General features: G+C 47.6%; 1 protein-coding gene across 1 annotated transcript in view; it reads right to left on the bottom strand.

Annotated features, from left to right (window-relative positions):
• The window catches only part of LOC135412737 (AF4/FMR2 family member 1-like), a 66,636-nt gene that overhangs the window by 24,360 nt on the left and 21,724 nt on the right, over nt 1–20,552 (bottom strand). The window contains exons 9-12 of the mRNA XM_064651550.1: nt 9,766–9,810; nt 8,830–8,904; nt 8,434–8,478; nt 7,486–7,572 (exon numbers count right to left, since the gene is read on the bottom strand). Coding sequence (XP_064507620.1) covers nt 7,486–7,572; nt 8,434–8,478; nt 8,830–8,904; nt 9,766–9,810 — 252 coding nt within the window. The remainder of the gene's footprint in view (nt 1–7,485; nt 7,573–8,433; nt 8,479–8,829; nt 8,905–9,765; nt 9,811–20,552) is intronic.

Raw genomic sequence — 20,552 nt, forward strand, 5'->3', positions numbered from 1 at the left:
AGGGGACACCTGAAGAACGCCAGGGTCTGGCTGTGGGGAAGGGCCGTGGTCACCGTGGAGCCTGGAGGGCTGCCGGGAAAGGGGATGGGGCCGCAGCCACGGGACTGGCACCGCAGCGACCCTGGGGCTGAGGGCGCCTGTGGGAAACCAAATCCCGCCTGGCAACACCGGCTGTGCTGCGGCCTCGGGATCAGGAAGCTTATGGGATGGTACAGCTGATGGGTGGTAGGAGCATACAGAACATGCCAGTTTTCTGTAGTTTTCATAAATCCAGGGCATTTCTGTGTGTCCTTGTGATGTCCCCTATGGCACAGTGCAGTAAGGGGCAGGGATGGGGAGAGGTGAAACCTGAAAGCCTTTCATGGAAAAATACCCTGTTCTTTCCAGCCAGATCGATGGCTTGCCTTCATGAACTTGGATCCAGCCTACCACCTGGCAGGGGCCACTTCTACAGTAACTACTTTGGAAGTGCAGACATTTTGCTGGTGTTTATTTACTGTCCGTTTTCAAGAGCCTCAAACCCATGAACAGGGAGTTTGCAAAGGGGAGACTGCTGCACATGTGCAGTCCTGTTCCTACATCATGAAATTATGTGGAAACAGGAGAGAATTCTTTCTTGTAAACACACTTGTTTTGGGATACCATCCTTCTCTTCACCACTCCCACTGGTCCATCAGAGATAGGGCAAGGGATGTGAGAGGACCAGAGGACTAAGGCACACTTTTCCATATGAGGACAGCAGATGCTGCTGTCACACCACAGCAAATCCTTGGGTAGACACGGGTGTCATCTTACTGAACACACAAATGCTGGGGATGCTGCCTTCACAGTTACAGTGACAAGGGAAAAATGCTTGCAAACAGCTAATTTTTGCCTTCTGTGTTCCCTTGACAGGTTTCTAAGGATCTGAGCCCATCCTGATGTGTGGCTGAGAAGGAGCCCGTGAGTGACATCCCTCCACCACAGGAGACAGACAGAGCTGTTCCCAAACACCCCTTGTCATTTGCCACCCCAGCCTGAGGCTTCCAAGGTTGAAACTGAGAAAGACCCTCAGTAACTCAGTTCCCCTCCAGAGTGAGGGTCCAGATAAACACAGGCTTTCCCAAAAAGGAACGCCTCACGCAGGGATGGTCCAGGTAAATATGGTCTTTCTGGACAGTGAACACCTCACAGAGTGAGGGTCCAGATAAACACAGGCTTTCCGAACAAGGAACGCCTCATGCGCCTGAGGGCGTGGATGTGTGCCAGAGCTTGGAAAACATTCCTCTGGTGTTTTCTGGGCACACAACTACTGCAGACAGTGGGATGTCACCTAATAACCTCTGGAGGCAGATCTCCTTGTCAGCAATATGTGCGATTATTGTCCTGTTGGTTATTCATAATAGAAATGTGCATAGATCATCAATACACTGGCCTATGCAGACAATTCATTGCATTTTGTTGTTTTAAAGGCATGTGAAAGCACTACCTGAAAAAAACACAGTGCAAAGTTTTCCCAATGGAAAAAGAAAACTTGAACTTTATTTAAAATATTTTTGCTTGCAGGTTCTTTTTTCAAAAATTAAAAAAAATACCTAAGCTGTTTCTAGCTTTGCCTACAGTTGGTTTTGAACAATTCAAAAAACTAACAAAACTAAGCTTCTAAGTTTCTAAGTTTTCAGAAGTGCAAAAAAATTCAAGATGCTTTCTTGAAAAATTAAAAAAAAATAGCTTAACTAAGTTTCTAAGTTCCAAAGGCTTCACAACTACAAAAAACTGGGAGGTATCTGACGTCCTGGAGAAACAATTCAGGCATGTTTTCTTCCAGTCTCAGTCACTACTCCCTGCCTGGTGGAGTGTGACAGGTCTGTCAGGCTCCTGGTCAATACCAGAGCACAGGTCTCTCTGATGACTCTGGTAAAGATCTCTGGAAAAAGAGAGGGAGAGAGAAAACCTTTGGTTGCTTTCATACAACAGGCACATCTGACAGAGGACACTCAGCAAATACAGCTACTTGATTCAAAGGGCACTTGCAAAGCCTGTAGAATTTCAGCAACTGCCTCATCAGTGTGAGCCTTTTTACAGCCTTCCTACCACACATCGTGCTTATTTTCTTTTGCCACTTTGCCAACAGATCATGGCACTGCATCCCTTCATCCTCAGTACCTCACAAAGCCTTGTGTTTTATGGAAAATGGCACTGCAAAGGCCACGTGGGATGGCAGGTTACAGGCTGAACTGCACCCCCTCTACAGCTTTTACAGATGCACCACTGCTTGCACCACAGGAGAACACAACAGTTTTCACGACAAAACTGTACAATAACAAGAGGAGCAGCAATTCTAGGAGTTGCTACTGGCAAATACTGGTCACGTGCCCAGCAAGGACTCCAAAATTCAAGTGCTGCTCAGGAGCCAAGTTCCTTTAGCAAGTGCTGCTCCAACAGGGCAGGTCTCCCTCAGGGCAGGTCTCCCTCTCTCTGTCCTCCCAAAAGAAGTGCTCCTGAAGACGCAAGAGCCAGAGTGGCTGCAGGGCCATCCTTGCCTGGTGTCTTCAGGAACTACAGACAAGGGATGTAAAACAAAGACTTACTTTTCAAACTTCAGTAGAGACCTCCTTGGCTTGAAGGTGATGTCCAGCAAAGAAGGCACTGAAAAAGGCTTTGTGACATGCCCTGCAGATCCCAGAAAAACCACAGAGATAAAGCTGGTTAGAGAGAGGCCTAAACCAATTCCAAAGCCTGGCTTTCTTAAATTTCAAGAGAAACTGTGTATTTGTCCCAGGCATAGTCTATTCTCTAGGCTCTCCCCCTCTCACCTTCTTCCTCAGCAAACCCATCAAGAATGGAAATGGAGACTTGGCTTCTCACCTGGCTGCTCATAATGCTCTGTACCATTAAACTTTTCCCAAGCATGGAGAAATTCAGTAGCAGGTTTCCTTGCACAGTGGCTAAAAGAGCAGGAAGGCTGCAAGTAGCATATTTTTCATGGCCACTAGCCAAGGCAGGAATGGGTGATATCCATTCCCATTCATTTGCAGCTTAAGCACACACCAATTGCTGACTCTCCATTACTGACTACAGTGTCAAGGAAAAGCAAGCAATGAGAAGCCACCTAATACACTGTGCAAAGTCTGGCTTAACACACACATAACAACAACAACATTGCTGGGGAAGGAGGTGAGAGGGGGAGCGCCTGGTCAATAGACTGTCCCTGGGACAACACAGAACACACACCAAGCCACTGGTAAACAGCCATGGAATTGATTTTAGAACCCAGAAATGCAAAGATCCAGCTGCAAGGGTCATGAACAATTTTGTAAAGAAGCTATAAATCCTTAAACCTGGGCTGCAGACAAAACTGCACGTTTCTTATTTTTAAGCAACCCATCCTTTCTTTTTACCAACACCCTTATTTTCACACTAATATTGTCTTTACAGTTTCCTACAAGTACTGAAACCCTGACTAATCTTAGAGTATGTTTCTAAAGAAAATCACACAGCACCCACGGGTTGCTGGAAACATCCCACCAGTTATCCTGGATGCCTACTCTGATGCTCTTTGACAGCTCCGTGTAATTTCCCTTCACTTTCCAGTGCTTGGTGAACAAAGGATCCTTGGGGTTATCCATGGCAGGCAGTTTGTCAGCCTCGGCTCTGTGTCTCTTCCAGCTCTCAGCTGTGTCTCAGCTCTGTATCTTTTGGGTCATGTCTGTTGGCTTTGGTGCAGGATGTGCAGGAGTCACGGCTGGCTGTGGTGGGGGCAGCATGTCTTTCTTCTGGGTTTCAAATTATGGGTTTGATGCTCTGGAGATGGGAAGCAAAGTTGTGAATATGGTGTATATACACTGTAGGGATTTTTTTAAGACTCAGTTACATCCTCTACCAATTCTCTTTAAATTCCCCTGGAAGTGTGAGACAACTTGTTAATACAGAGGATTCAACCAAAGGGAAATGAAACTTTGTTCAGTTCATTGTGCATTAGATATCACACCTTTATCAGCCAACAACACACAAGTTGCTTCTCAAGTAGGAGCAAGTCTCAGGACTTGTCCTTGGAGCCAACACTTGCACCCAGACTATCAGGACACTGCAAAAAAGGTATCCCTCCAACACAACCCCTTGTCGCTGAGCGAAGGGGTAATTACAGCAACTAAAATCCCTGGGACAAATCACCCAACAAGGCAAATAAACTGCAGCACTGTCTCTCTCTCCTCCTTATGGTACGTGGTACCTTCTGTGGTCAGAGATACCCCCCTGACATCTCCTCTATGTGTTTTGACTGAATTAGGCTGATTGTTCCTTTCAGACTTGCCAGCTCAACTAGACAGCACTTACAAAGTTGAGAGGATTCAATGGAGAGAGACTTAAAATGCTCTGCTTTTAAATGGCAGAGACCATCCCATTTAATAATACAGTGGCATATGAGATTAGTGATCCTCTGAAGTCAGGATGACCAGGGGACACCAAATAGCACCTTGCTTCACCACTGCTCAGTTACATCATTTTTTATTCAGCTTTCCAAAGTTTCCAAGAACACGCTGAGCAGTGAGTCCCAGCTGACAGACTGCAGCATCAGTCCCTGGAAGACTGGGCCCTGATCTCCAGTGGATTGGGGTCGCTGTCCTCCTTCCGGTGCCTCTTGGACCCATCGTGCACCAGGGGCTTGCCAGGCCTTTTGATTCCCACAATCCGGCGGGTCTCCAAGCCTGAGGAGCTCTCTGAGTCACTGCTGCTCCCTGACTCTGAGCTGCTGGACAAAGCTGATGCCACACTCCTGGGCTGGGACTGTAGGGGAATGCGTGGCCACTGTGTGCTAAAACTAGAAAGGAGCATGGGAGAGTGTTACTTATTATAGGGACATGGCAGTATTCAGAAATAAAACTGAAACCCTCTGTTTTGGCAATGAGAGGAGAGGGGAGAAGACCAGAGGAAATACATTGCCATACTCAAAACATAAAGCACTGGAATGAAAAAACCTCTGGAAATATTAAATCCTTCAACTTCAACAGGGTCAGACATATATGTAAGCAGGACATCACTGCTACATTCTGAATCTGCATTTGGCCAACTCAACTTTAAAAACCCATCAAAACTGGCCAGGGCTTTTCTGAAAGTCCCAGTCCTCAAAAGCAAAATTTCCAATAAAGGCTACTAGATTTCATGATGTTAATTTCGTAATTCACCCCCTTAAGTTTTCCCTTCTCCATCTGTGTTCCTTGGTCAAGACAAAACTGTGGGTCAGTGCTCTCTTAGAGGAAAAATTCTGGGCTTCCCCACCTTTCTTCCTCTAATGCTGGCCCGGGGCACTTTAGTCTGTCTTGAATATTGCTTCTGACTAACAATACATGACAGAAACCAGGAACCCTTTCCCATCTTCCCCTCCCATAAAAAGGAGGTTTGTTTTTCTCCTTATCTGGCCTAGCTAGAAGTTTGGTAAAAAACCTGTCTCTTGGAGAAACAAGTGCAGAAGGAGCCTTTTCAACAACCTGTTTTGGTCACAAAAAGAAAGAGAAGAGGGAAGGAAAGGTTAGCTCAAGGAACTCAGAACAATGCAACAAGGTGAGATGATTCCAAGGCACGTCTGTGTGCCTGGTGTGTCCAACATCCCAAACTGACTTGGTTGTCATCGCTCTCCTCACTGTCACTGAGCTGCAGGTCGTCCAGGAGCACGCTGAAAGACAACCAGAACATAAATATCAGCCAAGGCAGACACATTCTCAAAGCACCAAACTCTGAACAAGATGTGGGTTGGGCTTGCCAAAACAAACCAACCTCCCCCATCCCTTCTGAACATTTGACACGTTCAGGCTGCAAAGCCTGTCACTGCCTGAATGCGTGGTAAAATGGTAACACACAGCCAGGCATTTCATTGGGCTTTCCAGCTGACCTGGGGATATTGGGCAATGGAGGTCAGGAACAAGGGCTGCCATCTAGAGGCAGCAAAGACCAAGCTCAGGGAGGGAATGCTGCTCACAAAAGGCTCCCTGGCCCAGCCCGCAGGGGGAAAGGAGTCTGATCCTTGCACAGGAAGAGACTCCCATGCTCTCAGCCTGCACTGCTCCCCAAGGGTACAACATTAATCTCTGGGGGGGTTTCTTCAGTTTTGGTTTGCTTTCAACATAGACAATATGACCATTCCATAGTTTACTGGGCTTGGCATTGCTGGATTAATGGTTGGACTTGAGGATCTTAAAGGTCTTTTCCATCCTAAACCTTTCTGTGAGTCCACCAGGAAATAATAATGCTTTTATTAGTGAAAATTCTCTGCATTCGAGTTTTCAAAGAAAAATCAGACTGATAAAACCTGAAGCTTCAGAATCCTCAAGGAGCAGCAGTTTTTGTGCCTTCCAGGTTCTTTTAAGTAACTGCCCAGTAGAGCTGGGAACAGAGTCTGGTTACTTACGATGTTCTTGTCTGAGAGCTCGGCAAAGTTCCTGAGGCTGTGCCAGACTGCTCTGCACATCAAACAGGAATAGGTTGGATTAATTTGCCTCACTTCTAGCCTCTTTCACCCTATGATCTCTGAGCCCCAGATTGGAAAGTCACTTTCTTCCAGGACGTCTTTGCCACTGAGATTATTCATCACTCCATGGGCTTTCCCAGTGGGGTTTCCGAAGGGGGTTTCCTAATGAAATACTGCTTGTGCCCTGCTGAACTGCTACCTTAATTTCTAGGTAATTAAAGTTTACAGTCTCTAAGGCCATTTCTAAATTCATCCCTGTTCAACAAAGCAGAGGAAATCACACTTTTTAATCCATGTAATTATCTGATGTTCTCCACAACACTTCACACACCACACACAAAATGACCTGTCAATACATAACTGGGTGTTTGCTTTGGATTTGTGCTTACCCTGATTCTGAGCTGCAGAGCCATCTGTGTCCTAGAAAGGAAGACAAAGTGCATGCTGAGAATGAAATAAACCAGCTCTCTCTCTATAGCACTTTACCAATGATTGGTTTCCCAGGTGTTATCTACTGGACTAAACACTTTGACTGGCTTGTCAGAGTCTGACTGGGAAGTGTTCCAGAGTCCAAGCTGGCCTGACATACCTTAGCATGCACAGAAATGATACGTGCTACTGGCACCAAAAATGTATTGCTGGCACATTAGGGGCAGGTACATCTTTGAAGAAGTATTTAAAAACTTTACAAGAAGTGCCAAGCAGCTTAACAGAACCAGCAAATATCTTTTCTTGACAATAAAGTTAAAATGGCTTTTGTACATCAACATCTACCTCCTCTGGCTCAAAAGTCTTACAACCCTAAAAAGACAAAACTTGCTAAAAACAATTGAAAAGAGGAAAGATCATTTTGCCACCATCTCAGCCCACTCCAAAACACTCAGCAGCACAATTGCTTCTAATTCTCAGCAGAACAATGCGCTGGAAGCAGCTGCTTCACAACTTGAGATCCACTGGGCTCAAAAGCAGGTGAAAGCACATGTAAGGAGCAGAAAGCACGCTTGGAATTTACCAAGAGCCCTGGCAAAAAGGGGCTGGTTTACCTTTGTTGAGTACGGCAATTTGGCAGGCTCTGCTTTTGGAGGCGACTGCAGAGGTGACACGGGACGTGAAAATGGAAAGGTCATTTCCTGGGAAACAATTGAGAGAAGCAGCTCTCAGGATATTTGCGGGGAGACACAGAGGAAGTTTCACCTTTCCCTGGGGTGCCTACAAAACTAGTGATATGCATTCCTAACAGGCAAGAACACAGGCTGTCTGATGAAACACAAAGGGATTCCGGAGTTCCAGCTGGAGTCCTCGGGCTGCAACCCCAGCCAGCACACGGCATTTTCACACCGTGCACAGGGAAGGGGTGACACGGACTCAGACCCAGGCACTGGGACCCCGTGTGCTGCCCACAGAGCAAAGATGGAGACCTCACCTACGAGTGGATGTACTGCATAGGATTCCCCGGGAACAGGGAGTGGTTCTCCCACCCTTCACTGGGACCGGGGCTCCACAGTGACTGAAGCCATCTGGATGAGGGTAATGGATTAACGGGGTAACTGGGGATGTATCTTCTTTATCACTGTTCTATGTTGGTATAGGAATGATTAGATGCATTACCTTGTTCAGTTTGGTCGTTGCACAAATGATGTGCGTGCTAAGCTTACTGCCATATTAAATGCAGTATTTTAGTTTGGTGTTGCCATAATATTTCTACTAAAGTAGGACCCTTCCCTCTACTGGGGTTTGTGTCCTCTCTGTCGCCCATTAATTGGCCCAACGTGCTGGCAGCACAGACACGAGGCAGCATGTCCAGTGCCTTGGGAGGAAGGAAGGTCAGGAAAGGGAACTCCTGACTTGAGGATGGAGCAGCTCTGTCTGTCTCATGTGCCTTGTCAGTGTGGCTCTTGAACTGCACTGGACTGTATTACACTCACACCCTGAGAGAAAGGTGCACGCAAAACAGAAGGAAACACAGAGCTCTGTTCTTTGAGAGCACCTACCCTCAATATGTCCTCAATGGATGGCACATCCGTGGAGTTGGTTTGCTGAGACAAGAAAGACGGAAGCAGCATGAGTTTGTTGGGGTTTCTTCCTGACATGAGACCAGCAGGCACTCAGCAAACATTTGCTTACCAACTGCTCTAGGCATGGCATGTAAGACTACTAATAACAAAATGCTGGTAAGGATTAAAAGCCCCTTCAGAAGGGCAGTTGCTTTCCTTGAGTTGCTGTTGAAGCAGCTGAGCTTTGCCTGCAAAGGCCCAGGCTGCCTCTGCATTTCAAAGAGTTTCACAACTCGAGATCCATTGGGCTTAATAGCAGGTGAAAGCACAGGCAAGAGGCAGAAAGCCCTCTTGGAATTTACCAAGAGCCCTGGCAGAAAGCAGCTGGTTTACCTTTGTTGAGCTTGGCTCTGCTTTTGGAGGCGAATGCAGAGGTGACACAGGACGTGAAATTGTGAAGGTCATTTCCTGGAAAACAATTGAGAGAAGCAGCTCTCAGGATATTTGCTGAGAGACACAGAGGAAGTTTCACCTTTCCCTGGGGCGCCTACAAAAATATTGATATGCATTCCTAACAGGCAAGAACACAGGCTGTCTGGTGAAACACAAACAGATGCCAGACTTCCAGCTGGAGTCCTCGGGCTGCAACCCCAGCCAGCACACGGCATTTTCACACCGTGCACAGGGAAGGGGTGACACGGACTGAGACCCAGGCACTGGGAGCCTGCGTGCTGCTCACAGAGCAAAGATGGAGACCTCACCTACGAGTGGATGCACTGCATAGGATTCCCCAGGAACAGGGAGTGGTTCTCCCACCCTTCACTGTGACCGGGGCTCCCCAGTGAATGAAGCCATCTGGATGAGGGTAATGGATTAACGGGGTAACTGGGGATGTATCTTCTTAATCACTGTTCTTTGCTGGTATAGGAAGGATTAGATGCATTACCTTGTTCAGTTTGGTCGTTGCACAAATGATGTGCGTGCTAAGCTCACTGCCATATTAAATGCAGTATTTTGGTTTGGTGTTGCCATAATATTTCTACTAAAGTAGGACCCTTCCCTCTACTGGTGTTTGTGTCTTCTCTGTCACCCGTCAATTGGCAAAACATGCTAGCAGCACAGAAACAAGGCAGTGTGTTCAGTGCCTTGGGAGGAAGGAAGGTCAGGAAAGGGAACTCCTGACTTGAGGATGGAGCAGCTTTGTCTGTCTCACAAGCCTTGTCAGTGTGGCTCTTGAACTGCACTGGACTGTATTACACTCACACCCTGAGAGAAAGGTGCACGCAAAACAGAAGGAAACACAGAGCTCTGTTCTTTGAGAGCACCTACCCTCAAAATGTCCTCAATGGATGGCACATCCGTGGAGTTGGTTTGCTGAGACAAGAAAGACGGAAGCAGCATGAGTTTGTTGGGGTTTCTTCCTGACATGAGACCAGCAGGCACTCAGCAAACATTTGCTTACCAACTGCTCTAGGCGTGGCATGTAAGACCATTAATAACAAAATGCTGGTAAGGACTAAAAGCCCCTTCAGAAGGGCAGTTGCTTTCCTTGAGTTGCTGTTGAAGCAGCTGAGCTTTGCCTGCAAAGGCCCAGGCTGCCTCTGCATTTCAAAGAGTTTCACAACTCGAGATCCACTGGGCTCCAAAGCAGGTGAAAGCACAGGCAAGAGGCAGAAAGCCCTCTTGGAATTTACCAAGAGCCCTGGCAGAAAGCAGCTGGTTTACCTTTGTTGAGCTTGGCTCTGCTTTTGGAGGCGAATGCAGAGGTGACACGGGACGTGAAAATGTGAAGGTCATTTCCTGGAAAACAATTGAGAGAAGCAGCTCTCAGGATATTTGCTGAGAGACACAGAGGAAGTTTCACCTTTCCCTGGGGTGCCTACAAAACTAGTGATATGCATTCCTAACAGGCAAGAACACAGGCTGTCTGGTGAAACACAAAGGGATTCCGGAGTTCCAGCTGGAGTCCTCGGGCTGCAACCCCAGCCAGCACACAGCATTTTCACACCGTGCACAGGGAAGGGGTGACACGGACTCAGACCCAGGCACTGGGACCCCATGTGCTGCTCACAGAGCAAAGATGGAGACCTCACCTACGAGTGCATGCACTGCATAGGATTCCCCAGGAACCGGGAGTGGTTCTCCCACCCTTCACTGTGACCAGGGCTCCCCAGTGAATGAAGCCATCTGGATGAGGGTAATGGATTAACGGGGTAACTGGGGATGTATCTTCTTAATCACTGTTTGTCCTAGTTAAGACAGCTGAGACCAGTTCATCATGGTATGGGTGTAACCCAAAACTGTGTATTCTATAGCCTTCCATGCCATTTCCCACAAATTGTTAGCAGTAGAGGCCTGCGAGATAGGAAGATGTTCCTGTCCTCATACCCTTTTATGGAATTCCCCGCTCTGAGGGAAGGACTGAGCATTCCTGCCTAAACTGGAGAATATATAAACTTGGAGTTTTGGAACCTTTTTACCAATCATGGGATCCAGAGGAAGACTGCAGCTCACCGCTCTCAACCAGACTGAGACCACCACCCTCACTTAGACTGCAATCACCAGTTTTGACCAGACTGCAATCACCACCATTGACCAGACTGCAACAGCACTCTCACCAACAGGTTTTCCCCTCACCTTTTCCTTTGGACTCAGGGGGCCCAAAGAACACCACTTTGTTCATGCCCCAGGGTGCTGGGTTTTTATATATTTGGGTTTTGTGGGTTAAAAACAATTGTTTGACTGTATAATTGTACTTATTGTATTATTTTATTAAATTGTTATTCTGACTTATAATCTCTCTTTTGAGTTGAGTTCATTTCCCCTGCTGGTTTACCTTTAAACCAGCACACTGTTCTTTGCTGGTATAGGAAGGATTAGATGCATTACCTTGTTCAGTTTGGTCGTTGCACAAACGGCGCGCATGCTAAGCTTACTGCCATATTAAATGCAGTATTTTGGTTTGGTGTTGACATAATATTGAAAATCAAGGTGGACCCTTCCCTCTACTGGGGTTTGTGTCCTCTCTGTCAGCTGTCAATTGGCAAAACATGCTGGCAGCACGAACACGAGGCAGCATGTCCAGTGCCTTGGGAGGAAGGAAGGTCAGGAAAGGGAACTCCTGACTTGAGGATGGAGCAGCTCTGTCTGTCTCACAAGCCTTGTCAGTGTGGCTCTTGAACTGCACTGGACTGTATTACACTCACACCCTGAGAGCAGGATTGATCTGACAACTCCAGCTGTATCTGAGGCTGACTTTGATCTTTACTGCTCCTCAGCACAGCCCACAACACACTTGCAGCAACAGCAACACCCGCTGAGTGAGCAGAAGTGGAGCGCTGTGTTTTTCCCCACCCCTTACCTTAATGCACACAAAATAGAAGGAAACACAGAGCTCTGTTCTTTGAGAGCACCTACCCTCAAAATGTCCTCAATGGACGGCACATCCGTGGAGTTGGTTTACTGAGACAAGAAAGACGGAAGCAGCATGAGTTTGTTGGGGTTTTTTCCTGACATGAGACCAGCAGGCACTCAGCAAACATTTGCTTACCAATTGCTCTAGGCATGGCATGTAAGACTATTAATAACAAAATGCTGGTAAGGATTAAAAGCCCCTTCAGAAGAGCAGTTGCTTTCCTTGAGTTGCTGTTGAAGCAGCTGAGCTTTGCCTGCAGAGGCCCAGGCTGCCTCTGCATTTCAAAGAGTTTCACAACTCGAGATCCATTGGGCTCAAAAGCAGGAGAAAGCACATGCAAGAGGCAGAAAGCCCTCTTGGAATTTACCAAGAGCCCTGGCAAAAAGCAGCTGGTTTACCTTTGTTGAGCAAGGCAATTTGGCAGGCTTTGCTTTTGGAGGCGAATGCAGAGGTGACACAGGACGTGAAAATGTGAAGGTCATTTCCTGGAAAACAATTGAGAGAAGCAGCTCTCAGGATATTTGCTGAGAGACACAGAGGAAGTTTCACCTTTCCCTGGGGTGCCTACAAAACTAGTGATATGCATTCCTAACAGGCAAGAACACAGGCTGTCTGGTGAAACACAAAGGGATTCCGGAGTTCCAGCTGGAGTCCTCGGGCTGCAACCCCAGCCAGCACACGGCATTTTCACACCGTGCACAGGGAAGGGGTGACACGGACTCAGACCCAGGCACTGGGACCCCGTGTGCTGCTCACAGAGCAAAGATGGAGACCTCACCTACGAGTGGATGTACTGCATAGGATTCCCCAGGAACAGGGAGTGGTTCTCCCACCCTTCACTGTGACCGGGGCTCCCCAGTGAATGAAGCCATCTGGATGAGGGTAACGGATTAACGGGGTAACTGGGGATGTATCTTCTTAATCACTGTTCTTTGCTGGTATAGGAAGGATTAGATGCATTACCTTGCTCAGTTTGGTCATTGCACAAATGGTGTGCGTGCTAAGCTTACTGCCATATTAAATGCAGTATTTTGGTTTGGTGTTGACATAATATTGAAAATCAAGGAGGACCCTTCCCTCTACTGTTGTTTGTGCCTTCTCTGTCACCCGTCAATTGGCAAAACACGCTGGCAGCACAGACACGAGGCAGTGTGTCCAGTGCCTTGGGAGGAAGAAAGCTCAGGAAAGGGAACTCCTGACTTTAGGATGGAGCAGCTTTGTCTGTCTCACAAGCCTTGTCAGTGTGGCTCTTGAACTGCACTAGACTGTATTACACCCTGAGAGCAAGGTTGATCTGACAACTCCAGCTGTATCTGAGGCTGACTTTGATCTTTACTGCTCCTCAGCACAGCCCACAACACACTTGCAGCAACAGCAACACCCGCTGAGTGAGCAGAAGTGGAGCGCTGTGTTTTTCCCCACCCCTTACCTTAATGCACACAAAACAGAAGGAAACACAGAGCTCTGTTCTTTGAGAGCACCTACCCTCAATATGTCCTCAATGGATGGCACATTGGTAGAGCTGGTTTTCTCCAAGGAAGATTCGAGGTCAGATGATTGTGATGTCTTCGAATTTTTAAGTGGTTGTTCCGTCACTGAGCTCTGAAATGTCTTGGTTTGTCTGGAGCTCGGTTCACGACACTTGCTCCTGGTCTGTGACCTGGATTTGAATTTCTTTGGAGACCATATGACCTTCCGCAAATTCTTCCTCATGTACTCCTTGAAATCATTGTAATCGCCGAGGATGTTCCTAATGCGCCTTGACAGCGCATCTTTGTGATCAGTCTGCAACACAAGAATAGACAGCTGGAAAGTTCAGGAGCACCCCAAGAGATCCAGCTCAGCAAGAGGCATTCCTCAGGATCTTAACTGAATCACCATGCGTCAGCACAAATGAAGTTAGGCAAGCTGGTCTTGATCCTGACAGTCTCTCCAAAGCAAACGAGACTGCTCTGACCACTGCCAGTCATTCCAAGCCAAGCTTGCAGGTGCACCTGCAGCCTTCAGGAGCACCAACATCAGATCCACTTTTTATCACCACAGCTGCAGACAGACAGGCAGCCAAGCTGCTCTTGTTCTCCCTCCTGCTACAGGAGACCAACCCCAAGTCCATCGCGCTCTTGCACAGCCAGCAGAGCTTTAAGCACATCCTCTGAGGAACTGAAGTTCAGCAGATGGGAAGATGCTGTGTTTGCCTGTACCATGCTCAAGTCTGCTACACCCCATGCAGAAGGCACAGCTCTCCTTCCTCTCCTTCCCCTCCACACCCCACTGCCATTACCTTGTAGGGTTTTGCAAAGATGGGAGTCTTCCCAGGGAACTGGTCTTTCTCCCCTGGAGCCTCCTGTCTCCTCTTCTCTTGTGCCTCCAGACGAAGCAAGTCTCTGTTCTTCTTGGACAAGCTTTCACAAAGAGAAAGAGAAAGAGAGAGGATGATGAACATCTTACACCAGAGTTATCAACTCCTTTATACTCTGTGCAGAACCCATGGTTGTCAGACAATGCCACATTTCCAGCATGACAGTAATTGGGAAATCCACAGACTGGTTACAGCTGACAAATCAGTTGGGGCAAGCAATTGCTGTCCCACATAGGAATGAGACACACAAGGGACAGCATGCATCTTTCTTAAAAGGTATTTCTACTCCTGATACCAGCCATCAAGAAGGGTGGGAAGGGAAAAACTGTCCACCCATTTAATTGTGAAACAAATTGAGAAGCAGTCAACGGGGGTCATAAGCACATGAGCTGGCAGATCCCCTTCCAATGATTGGTCTGAGTTTACTACCATTCTTGTTCTCCTTCAGACTTCTGCCCCAACTCTCCACCTGAGAGGAAAAGGGAATCCACTATTTTGAAGGTGTTGCCACTTTCAAAGACTGAACTTTGCCTACTTCCTAATCAGGCTTGAAAACTCACTCTCTACTTTAAATGGATATTTGGAAAGGCACTGACCTGGGACACACACAGTTCCATTTAAAACAATCCCATAAATTGAATTAGAAAGAAGGTCTCAGAAATTCAGAAAACAGCGGGTCAGATCACCCTGTTCCTCCTCAGCCGTATCTGCCAGCACTCAATTCCACCAGCCCCACAGCAAAACACCAGGAAAGCTGTGTCACACGCCCTGCACAGTGACTTCATGGAAAACCAGACCCTTTAAACTACCCCTCATCAATGAAATACTACGGCAAAAGAAGGGAATCTCCTGCTCTAATATTTATGGACATTGGGGAAGGAAAAGCATGCAGGCATAATGGATGCAGGTATCTCTCTCCTTTGTCTCCAGACTTCTGTCAACACACAATTTCTAGATTTGTCTTTTTAAGTGCCCCAGTTTGCAAGGCAAGAGCCTTGTCTTCCCCAGCACTGACATTTTCTCAAATACCACACCAATCGTCACCTCCTACAAGTTTAAACATCCCTGAAGAAGAGGCAGAGCTGCCTCGTCTCATGCTGAGGGGCTGTTCTTTAAAAGAAATAAGTTGTGTCGCACTAGATGACATTCCTAATTCAGACCAGAAGGGTCTGCTGTCTACTGAAACACCCACTTTTTTAAGAGAAGTCTGTACCTTTTTTAATATAAACTTCCACACCCCTGTGGAGACACCATTTCTGCCCATCGTTCCCCTGCCCAGGGAGGGTGTTTGTCAATTTGCTTTTACCAGCTTTTGAAAACCTGGGCTATGCTGTAATTCAGAACACTGCAGAGTTCCCCCAGGTTCCCTGTTGGGAAGCCAGGCAGAAAGCCTCGGAGATCCACAGTCAGCTCAGGCCTCTTGTGGGTGGGATTGCCCCACACACACCAGTGAACCGGGGCTGTGCCGTGCGGGCCAAGGCGGGAAACCTTCCCCACAGGCACAGCCGGCACGGACCGAGGGCACAGACACACAGACACAGAGACACAGATACAGACACACACAAACACAAACACACAGACACAGACACACATACACACACAAACACACAGACACAGACACACACACACACACAAACATCCCCAGGGAGCGCTGCAGGGCCGACACTCGCTGCGAGAACTCTGCTCACGCCACAGAGATCAAAGACCCGAGAACAACTCCATGGAGATCTCCCCCCACACCACCAAAGATGAGATCCACCACTGAGTTCATGGTGGTAGTTAACTTTTATATGCTTCTTGTCATTTTTCCTAGCTTTTCCCACTTCCTTCTGTTTCTCCTTCTTTCTCTCTCTGCCTCTCTTGGACTTAATCCAGTTGAGTTATCGTTTTGGATTCCAACATTTGACCTGGTTTCTGTCTTAATCTCATTTCTGGGTACTTGGGAACTTGAAATCCTCCCCTCATTTAGGGACAGAGGCACACCTGGCCTCTCTGAACCTAAGTGGGTTGGAAGAGCAGGACGTCACCCAGGCCTGGGTCTCTCACAGAAGCTATGAAAATACCAGCATGCTCTGAAGCCACTCTCAGGGACATGACAATCCTGACTTACTTCTCCCCCTCAGGGATTATGATTCTTGCCTTGAGGGGGGAGTATTTTTTTTAAACCATCTCGACACTTGTCACAGCACCTGGGAGGTCAAGATTACACCCAACAAATTCCTACCTCTCGTCGTTCTTCCCCTTGTCTGGGGGTTCCATTGTGAGAGACTCCAGTCTGAGTCAGCCTCTCTAGAAGAGAAAAAACAGATACTCAGCAGGGAAGGGACCATCACATAACAATGGTGCAAGCCACAGAAAGACACAGGCCACTACAGATGGGAATCCTGTCACACCCCCCCTCAGCCTGCAGCTGGAAAGCCTAAGGGACAGACACACAAACTCAGAATCATGAAAACCATAACCTTGGCTGCTAATCAACTGCCTTAAAAGAACAAGGTGCCCACTGGAATGGAAAAACAAAGGAAGGTGGCACAAGCACGTACTGGAAGAAGTCATTCAGGCTTTCTTTCAACTTCTGTTGGATGGGCCTCACGTTGTCCTAACTTAGGCAGACAGAGATGCACACACACAGAGGACACTTGCTCTGTCACCAGTTTATCCTTAAGGTGGCTATAAAACCTGTGAGCAGTCAGCAGTGACATCTAGATTTCAATAAACAATCCAAGACATTTGCAAATGCCTTTGACAGGACCAGGTTTGCAACCACTGATGCCCCATGGATTTCAGGTTGCGTGGGCCTTATTAACGTGGCATTATTTTTTCTACAACACACAATTGCTTTTGCAACCAAGCTGTGTTTAGGAACAGTCTTTCCTCCTTGATGTCCACTTGCCTAGCTCGACAATTTAGTTAGGATGTCTTTTCTTCTTCTAAAAGCAACTGTTCTAGTCTTTGTTATTGCCTGTTATTTGGGCTTTTTGCTCAAAAAGCTTGAAACAGTTTGTTGCTGCACTCATTTTCAGTCATGTGTGTTGCATCTTTCCCTGCAGCTCCCCACAAACTGATGTTTCAGGGGACTCCAAGATGCCAAGGTTTTCCTTACCAGCTACTGTCCTACGTGACTGTACAGCCACCACCTACAGATGAAAGCAGGCACCCAAGTGGCCCTGACTGGAATTTTTACAAGTGTTTTACAGTGCTGTAGTTGACCAGACCGATTGCTGTATCCCTTAGCTGGATGTAGTGAATTCCTCTCCTTTCTGCCTTTCGCCATCAAGCCACAGGCAAACAGCTGCTCTAATTGAACATGGAAGCTGCTTGGAAACTTGAACCTTATGAACCCAGTCAAGAGCTTCCCTTCCCTTCAACGCTGCCATCACTAACATTGACAGTGTGGGAAAAACTTGATGTCTTTGCAGGCATTCAGTTCTTTGAAGGGACAGCTTGATGGACACTCACAGAAGAGACTGGATTCATGGAACCATAGAACCATAAAATTACAGAACCATAGAATCACAGAACCATAGAATCATAGCATTGTTTTGGTTGGAAGGGGACTAATGATCATCTAGTTCCAACCCCCTTGCCAAGGGCAGGGACACATTTTCCTAGACCAGGTTGCTCAAAGCCCCATCCAGCCTGGCCTTGAAATATTAAGAAATTCTAATGGCCACTGTTATTAAATACATATAATGTACATATTTCTCATTATAATGGCCTTGATTCCTAACACTGGAACAATAACAAATCAAGAACTTTGGATTCACTTCTGCAATTGGGGATTTTCCACACAGGCTTTACCATCTTCCTCTGCAGTTATTGTCTGAGACAGCTCAACTGTAATTCCAAATAATCCCCGTGCCCAGAGTTGCTTTTGCCACAGATCTGATGGGTCTCCCATCAATCATCTCTTTCTCAGCACCGGGACCTTTTGGCAGTACCCAGGCCCGAACCAAAGGGGCTTTGCACTGCCCATATCATCCTCCTTTATGAGGGATTCCATGGCTATCCTACTCCTCAGAGACACTTAGGTTTAAAGCTGAAGCAGCAACAAGCCCTCTTGGAACCTTCCCCTCCACTTGAAATTAATTTGTTCCACTGCACGCTGGATGACATTAATATTAATAATTAGTTTCCCTGGGGAGATGACTTCTTTCAGTGACAATTATTCTCAGCTTGCAGAGGCAGTAGTAAGAATCTGGATTTCAAGCAGTTCCTGTTGATCTATAGTGATGGAAGGCGGCAGAGACAAAAGTACCTGCCCCTTTTCCCTCCCTTCCAGACAAGCAGGGAGTTATTACCTTGCGCAAACAGGCTTTCCAGGCAAGGAATGCCTCACAGAGTGGTGGTCCAGATAGACAGAGGCTTCCCAAAGACTGAACACCTCACAGAGTGAGGGTCCAGATAAACACAGGCTTTCCCAAAAAGGAATGCCTCAGGCAGTGATGGTCCAGGTAAATATGGTCTTTCTGGACAGTGAACACCTCACAGAGTGAGGGTCCAGATAAACACAGGCTTTCCGAACAAGGAACGCCTTATGCAGTGATGGTCCAGGTAAGTATGGTATTTCTGGACAATGAACACCTCACAGAGTGAGGGTCCAGACAAACAGAGGCTTTCCGAACACTGAACACCTCACAGAATGAGGGTCCAGACAAACACTCGCTTTCCACACAACCAACACCTCTGGGAGCGAGAGCTGCGCTGCGATCCGTGCGGCCGCACACCTCGCAGTGCTGCCGAGGGACGGGCTCTGCCCTTGGCAGGTGCCCGGTTGTCACCTGGATGTCACAATCACAGAACCCTGCCGGGGCCCCGCCCACACACCCCACTGGAACGGGGCAACTCGGCACTTCCCAACATCAGGATACAGCATGTCCCCAAGGCAGGGGCACAGCACAGACCTCAACAGTGCTGAATTCTTCAGAGACTTAATGTGGGAAAATGTTTCTGCACACCAAGTAATGCCACCAGATGGTGAATGAAACATTAAATCATCTCAGTCAAATAGACATAATTAATCTAAAAAGAATCAAAATCAGCACATTGCTGATAAGGTACAAATCATCAATTCCAAGAATTCCTAATTTCTTGCAGAAATCAAGGAAATTATTTGCTCACCTCTCTGGTGAAAAACCAGATGATTTTTTCATGAGGTCTGATTCCTGCAGCTCACTTGCTCTACCTGTCAGCTGCACCATCTTCTTGTACATTTGATTGCACAACAGCTTCTGAGAAAAGAGGGAACCCTCTATCAAATTCCTCTTTAGGACAGCTTTCAACCACAACAGTAACACCATGGTTTGCTTCCAGAGAGTCAACAGCTCCTCCCATTTTTGTGTCGACTGCAAACTTGCTCAGTATGGGGTTGGTGATTGCCCAGCCCTCTCATTTGTCCAGGTCTCTCTGCAGGACCTCCCTGCCCTCCAGGGAGTCGACAGCTCCTCCCAGTTTTGTGTCGTCTGCACACTTGCTTAGTATCCCTTCCAGCTCTTCGTCCAAGTCATTTATGAAGGTGTGGAAGAGCACTGGGCCCAAGATGGAGCCCTGTGGAACCCCCCTAGTGACTCCCTGTTCATGTGCTTCTGAGGCAAAAGGAGGGAAAGATATGGCTGGGTCAGGGGAGGAGAAATAAATGACAAGATTTCTCAGCTTTCTAAGAGAACTTCACAATTGCCAGTAGATTGGTTTACATCAGCTGTGCTCTGCATGTGCTCCATGCAGGGAGGCAGCAGTTCCTCTTAAGACATCAAGAAACTGGTCTCCCCCTGTAGCAGCCCATACCCTCGGCACCAGAAATGCTGCACAGGCAGAGGGGGCCCCAAACCAGCCGTGTTTCTCGTCTGCACCTTGCTTGTGTCTCGCCAGTGAAGGCACAGGTTCCTCCAGGAGTGCGAGTCGATGATGCCAAAGGACAAGGGGGAACACCTCAGAGTTTGATTCTGCTGTTAGTAAGGGTTATTTGATTGACAGACTCTGGAAGGGAAGCAGAGGGCAAAAAGTGTCTGATGATGCAGCAAAGATGGCAAGGGGACACCTGAACAACGCCAGGATCTGGCTGTGGGGAAGGGCCGTGGTCACCGTGGAGCCTGGAGGGCTGCCGGGAAAGGGGATGGGGCCGCAGCCACGGGACTGGCACCGCAGCGACCCTGGGGCTGAGGGCGCCTGTGGGAAACCAAATCCCGCCTGGCAACACCGGCTGTGCTGCGGCCTCGGGATCAGGAAGCGTATGGGATGGTACAGCTGATGGGTGGTAGGAGCATACAGAACATGTCAGTTTTCTGTAGTTTTCATAAATCCAGGGCATTTCTGTGTGTCCTTGTGATGTCCCCTATGGCACAG

Source organism: Pseudopipra pipra, chromosome 4 (genome assembly GCF_036250125.1).
Source record: "Pseudopipra pipra isolate bDixPip1 chromosome 4, bDixPip1.hap1, whole genome shotgun sequence".
Taxonomy (NCBI): Eukaryota; Metazoa; Chordata; class Aves; order Passeriformes; family Pipridae; genus Pseudopipra; species Pseudopipra pipra.